Below are 5,334 nucleotides of genomic sequence, written 5' to 3'. Positions count from 1 at the left end.
CTGATCAACACCTCTAAATCCTTCAAGGGTGCGGGTCATTAGGATGGGGCTGGTCTTTTTTCAGTGGTGCCCAGGGACAGGATAAGAGGAAATGGGCACAAACTTGACCATGAGAAGTTCCACCTCAACATGAGGAGGAACTTCTTCACTTTAAGGGTGGCAGAGCCCTGGAAGAGGCTGCCCAGGGAGGTGGTGGAGTCTCCTTCTCTGGAGACATTCCAACCCACCTGGACACGTTCCTGTGGGACCTGCTCTGGGTGGGGGTTGGACTGGATGATCTCCAGAGGTCCCTTCCAACCCCATAGGATTCTGTGGTTCTGTGAAACGGGGGAAAAACCCAACTTTTTTGTGTTCTAGAAAAGGGTCTTCTGTGCCAGCTGGGTCCATGCCAGCAGTAGGGCTGGGAAGGAAGATGCCAGTGTCTTGGGATGACAACACCCTACGTTGCTGCTCTCCAAAAGGTGATGGTTTGTTCCCCTCCCGCTCCCAGTTGGAACTGGGACATCACAACAGCAAACACCTTCACCTGGGTGCTGCCTGGTGCCAACCAGGAGAAAAAATTGCCCAAATCTGCTCTCTTTGGCCCATTACTCCAGGCTGGAGCTACAGGACGGGGAAGCAGGGCCTGGCACTCACCCTTCCTCTGCAGAAACACCTCCAGGTTCTCATTCAGGCTCTCCTCGTTGTCCAACACGAACTTGAGGATGGACGCCAGCTCCACCTGTGGGGCAGGAACCGTGGGGTCAGCAGCTCTGACACCCCACAACTTGCCCACACTCACAGTCACGAGCCTCTGATGGCCCTGATGCCCTGGACAAGGGTGACAGCACCCAGCACCACCCTTCGAGGGGTCCCAAACGTGAGGGCAGGTCTTGAGGTGACCCCCAAAAAGGCTCTTCTGCTTCTCCCCACACCCCTGGTCCGAGGTGGGACCCAGAAGGGATTACCTGGGTCTTGTAGTCAAACTCATTCCAGTCCCCGGGGCTCCTGCAGCTCATGGAGGTGTGATAGAGGAGCAGCACGGCCACCTGAAATGGGGGCAGGTTCAGTGTCACCAACCCCAAGACGGCCACCAGGATGGACTAGAGATAAAGGTTTCCCACCAGTTACCTTGGCCAAGGCCAGTTCTTCTCCCTCCAGCAGCTCCTGGGCCGAGACCAGGTTCTCCGCGGCCGATTTGTGCTTGCAGTGCTCTGCAACGCCAAGAGGGGTTCCCAGTCAGGCAGGAGGGACTAACTGGGAACACTGGTGTGCACGCATCCATCCCCTGAGGTGATGGGCTTGGTGGTGGGCACCATGATGGAAGGAGACAATCCTTGGAACAATCCTGGCCACCAATACAAACTAGGGGGTGAGGGATTGAAAAGCAGCCCTGAGGAAAGGGACTTGGGGGTGCTGGTGGAGGAGAAGCTGGACATGAGCAGGTCCAGAGAACTTGCAGCCCAGAAGGTCAATCCCATCCTGGGCTGCATCAAGAGATGCGTTGCCAGCAGGTCCAGAGAGGGGATTCTGCCACTTGACTCTGCTCTGGTGAGACCTCACCTGGAGTATTGTGTGCAGGTCTGGAGCCCTCAATAGAAGAAGGACATGGACCTGATGGAGAGGGTCCAGAGGAGGGCCACAAGGATGATCAGGGGGATGGAGCACCTCTGCTCTGAGGACAGGCTGAGGGAGCTGGGGTTGGTCAGCCTGGAGAAGAGGAGGCTCCAGGGAGACCTTGGAGCCCCTTCCAGAACCTGAGGGTGGCCTACAGGAAGGTTGGGGAGAACCTGTAGTGACAGGACGAGGGGCAATGGCTTCAAGCTGGAGGGGAACAGGTTTAGACTGGAGATAAGGAGAGGGTTCTTCCCTGCAGTGACAGGACGAGGGGCAATGGCTTCAAGCTGGAGGGGAACTGGTTTAGACTGGAGATGAGGAGAGGGTTCTTCACTGGGAGGGTGGTGGAGCACTGGAACAGGTTGCCCAGGGAGGTGGTTGAAGCCCCTTCCCTGGAGATATTCAAGGAGAGGCTCGATGGGGCAACCTGGTCTAGTTGGGGGTGTCCCTGCTGACTGTGGGGAGGTGGGACTAGATCTTCTCTGCTCCTTCTGCTCCACCACAAACTCAGCCCCATGGATGGAGGGTGGGATAGAAGGTGGGATATGGTGTCTTTTTTTTCCAGGAGAGGCTGAGTGAAAACAAATTCCCATTTTCCCCCCCCCCCAGAGAGAGGTTTTCCAGCAGGATTTGAGCAGCTTGAACCCAAGCACCGGGTGAGGAACATCATCCCAAAGCAGCACCACGGAGCACCCTGCCCTTCACACCCCCTTGGACCTTCTTTGCACCAAACCCAAGCTCCAGCAAGGAATTCCATCAGGAATCACCTCCTGCCACAACAGGGGAGGTCACTTTGGGGAGGGGGGAGCTTGAAGATACCAAACCAGACCCCCCCGTAGGGGTGATGGGCACCGAGGAGCCTGTTCCCCGGGCACCAACACCAACTCTTACTCTGGAGGAAGCCACGGATGAAGGAGATCCTCTCCGGCAGCGCCTGCTCCTGCACGGCCTCTTCTGTGGTTCTGTGAAACGGGGGAAAAACCCAACTTTTTTGTGTTCTAGAAAAGGGTCTTCTGTGCCAGCTGGGTCCATGCCAGCAGTAGGGCTGGGAAGGAAGATGCCAGTGTCTTGGGATGACAACACCCTACGTTGCTGCTCTCCAAAAGGTGATGGTTTGTTCCCCTCCCGCTCCCAGTTGGAACTGGGACATCACAACAGCAAACACCTTCACCTGGGTGCTGCCTGGTGCCAACCAGGAGAAAAAATTGCCCAAATCTGCTCTCTTTGGCCCATTACTCCAGGCTGGAGCTACAGGACGGGGAAGCAGGGCCTGGCACTCACCCTTCCTCTGCAGAAACACCTCCAGGTTCTCACTCAGGCTCTCCTCGTTGTCCAACACGAACTTGAGGATGGACGCCAGCTCCACCTGTGGGGCAGGAACCGTGGGGTCAGCAGCTCTGACACCCCACAACTTGCCCACACTCACAGCCACGAGCCTCTGACGGCCCTGATGTCCTGGACGAGGGTGACAAGACCCAGCACCACCCTTTGAGGGGTCCCAAATGTGAGGGCAGGTCTTGGGGTGACCCCCAAAAAGGCTCTTCTGCTTCTCCCCACACCCCTGGTCCCGAGGTGGGACCCAGAAGGGATTACCTGGGTCTTGTAGTCAAACTCATTCCAGTCCCCGGGGCTCCTGCAGCTCATGGAGGTGTGATAGAGGAGCAGCACGGCCACCTGAAACGGGGGCAGGTTTAGTGTCACCATGTTCAGTCCACAGTTGACCGACACCCCCAGGTCCTTCTCTGCCAGGGAGCTCCAGCCACTCTGCCCCCAGCCTGGAAGTTACGTTCAGAACAGGGGTTACGTTCAGCTTTTGCTGAGGGATTGGTTCAGTCTCTCCTCATCAGGGAGATGCTCCAGTCCTTGAATCATCTTTGTAGCCCTTCGCTGGACTCTTTCCAGCAGTTCCCTGTCCCTCTTGAACTGGGGAGCCCAGAACTGGACGCAGGATTCCAGTTGTGGCCTCCCCAGTGCAGAGCAGAGGGGGAGAAGGACCTCCCTTGACCTGCTGGCCACACTCTTCCCTACACAGCCCAGGATCCCGTTGGCCTCTTGGCCACAAGAGCACCCTGGTTGCTCATTGTCATTTTGTTGTCCACCAGGACTCTTAGATCCTTTTCTTCAGAGCTTGTCTCCAGCAGGTCCACCCCTAACCTGTACTGGTGCCTGACGTTCTTCTCCCCCAGGTGCAGGATCCTCATTGAACCTCATGAGGTTCTTCCTTGCCCAGCTCTCCAGCCTGTCCAGGTCACACTGGATGGTGGCCCAGCCCTCTGGGGTGTCAACCACCCCTCCCAGTTTGGTACTGAGGATACACTGGTGGTTTGGTGCTGAGGATCCACTCTGTCCCCTCCTCCAGGTCATTAATGAATATATTAAACAGCACGGAACCAAGTATTGACCCCTGGGGGACACCACAGGTTACAGGCTTCCACCTTGAACCTTCTCCATTAAAAAAATTAATGGATTAATCTTTTTTTTTTCTTTTTTTTAATTGCACCAGAGCCAGGGGGGCCGGGCTCTGGAAGAAGCCAGCCCCATATGGCCCCACGCCAGGGCAGGCAGCCAAAGGAAAAAGCCTTGGCTGGGGAGCAGGCGCAGACGCAGCCCATCCAGCAGTTCCCTGTCCCTCTTGAACTGGGGAGCCCAGAACTGGACGCAGGATTCCAGTTGTGGCCTCCCCAGTGCAGAGCAGAGGGGGAGAAGGACCTCCCTTGACCTGCTGGCCACACTCTTCCCTACACAGCCCAGGATCCCGTTGGCCTCTTGGCCACAAGAGCACCCTGGTTGCTCATTGTCATTTTGTTGTCCACCAGGACTCTTAGATCCTTTTCTTCAGAGCTTGTCTCCAGCAGGTCCACCCCTAACCTGTACTGGTGCCTGACGTTCTTCTCCCCCAGGTGCAGGATCCTCATTGAACCTCATGAGGTTCTTCCTTGCCCAGCTCTCCAGCCTGTCCAGGTCACACTGGATGGTGGCCCAGCCCTCTGGGGTGTCAACCACCCCTCCCAGTTTGGTACTGAGGATACACTGGTGGTTTGGTGCTGAGGATCCACTCTGTCCCCTCCTCCAGGTCATTAATGAATATATTAAACAGCACGGAACCAAGTATTGACCCCTGGGGGACACCACAGGTTACAGGCTTCCACCTTGAACCTTCTCCATTAAAAAAAAATAATGGATTAATCTTTTTTTTTCTTTTTTTTAATTGCACCAGAGCCAGGGGGGCCGGGCTCTGGAAGAAGCCAGCCCCATATGGCCCCACGCCAGGGCAAGCAGCCAAAGGAAAAAGCCTTGGCTGAGGAGCAGGCGCAGACGCGGCCCCGGAGGCCCCGCCAAAACATGGCTGCTTTTGGGGAAAAGCCAAAACCCTGCTCTGTGTGAGTGTGTGTGTGTGTGAGTGTGTGTGTGTGAGTGTGTCCCACCCCCCTCCAAACCCTTCCTCCCCCCACGGCGGAGGGAGATGAGAGGGACCAGGAAGGGGGGGATTTTTCCTATTGCAAAGCGTCACCCTTTGTGGGGAAACGACATTTCGGAGCCCTGCCCCCCTCTGGGTCCCTGCCCTGGAGCCCCCCCGGGTTTAAAGTGGGGGCTGAAGCCACCTCTTGCTACTCCTTTTTGAGACCACTGCTCAAATTGAGACCTCACCCCCCCCCAGCTGGGTTTTGGTTACTCCCAAGGCGCCCAAAGTGGGGAATTTGCCTGGAAAAGGGGCCAGAAGGAGGGATTTTCTCATTC

General features: G+C 56.5%; 1 protein-coding gene across 1 annotated transcript in view; it reads right to left on the bottom strand.

Annotated features, from left to right (window-relative positions):
* NUMA1 (nuclear mitotic apparatus protein 1) overlaps window positions 1-5,334 on the bottom strand; it is a gene marked incomplete at its 3' end in the record, with an annotated part of 78,203 nt that overhangs the window by 64,818 nt on the left and 8,051 nt on the right. The window contains exons 4-7 of the mRNA XM_014957733.1: window positions 2,488-2,582; window positions 1,111-1,193; window positions 948-1,028; window positions 637-721 (exon numbers count right to left, since the gene is read on the bottom strand). Of these exons, the coding sequence (XP_014813219.1) occupies window positions 637-721; window positions 948-1,028; window positions 1,111-1,193; window positions 2,488-2,582 (344 nt within the window). The remainder of the gene's footprint in view (window positions 1-636; window positions 722-947; window positions 1,029-1,110; window positions 1,194-2,487; window positions 2,583-5,334) is intronic.

The sequence above is a fragment of the Calidris pugnax genome, unplaced genomic scaffold (assembly GCF_001431845.1).
Source record: "Calidris pugnax isolate Ruff unplaced genomic scaffold, ASM143184v1 scaffold348, whole genome shotgun sequence".
NCBI classification, from domain to species: domain Eukaryota; kingdom Metazoa; phylum Chordata; class Aves; order Charadriiformes; family Scolopacidae; genus Calidris; species Calidris pugnax.
The sequence above is the reverse complement of the archived record's forward strand: the minus strand, read 5'-3'. Positions and strand labels throughout refer to the sequence as shown.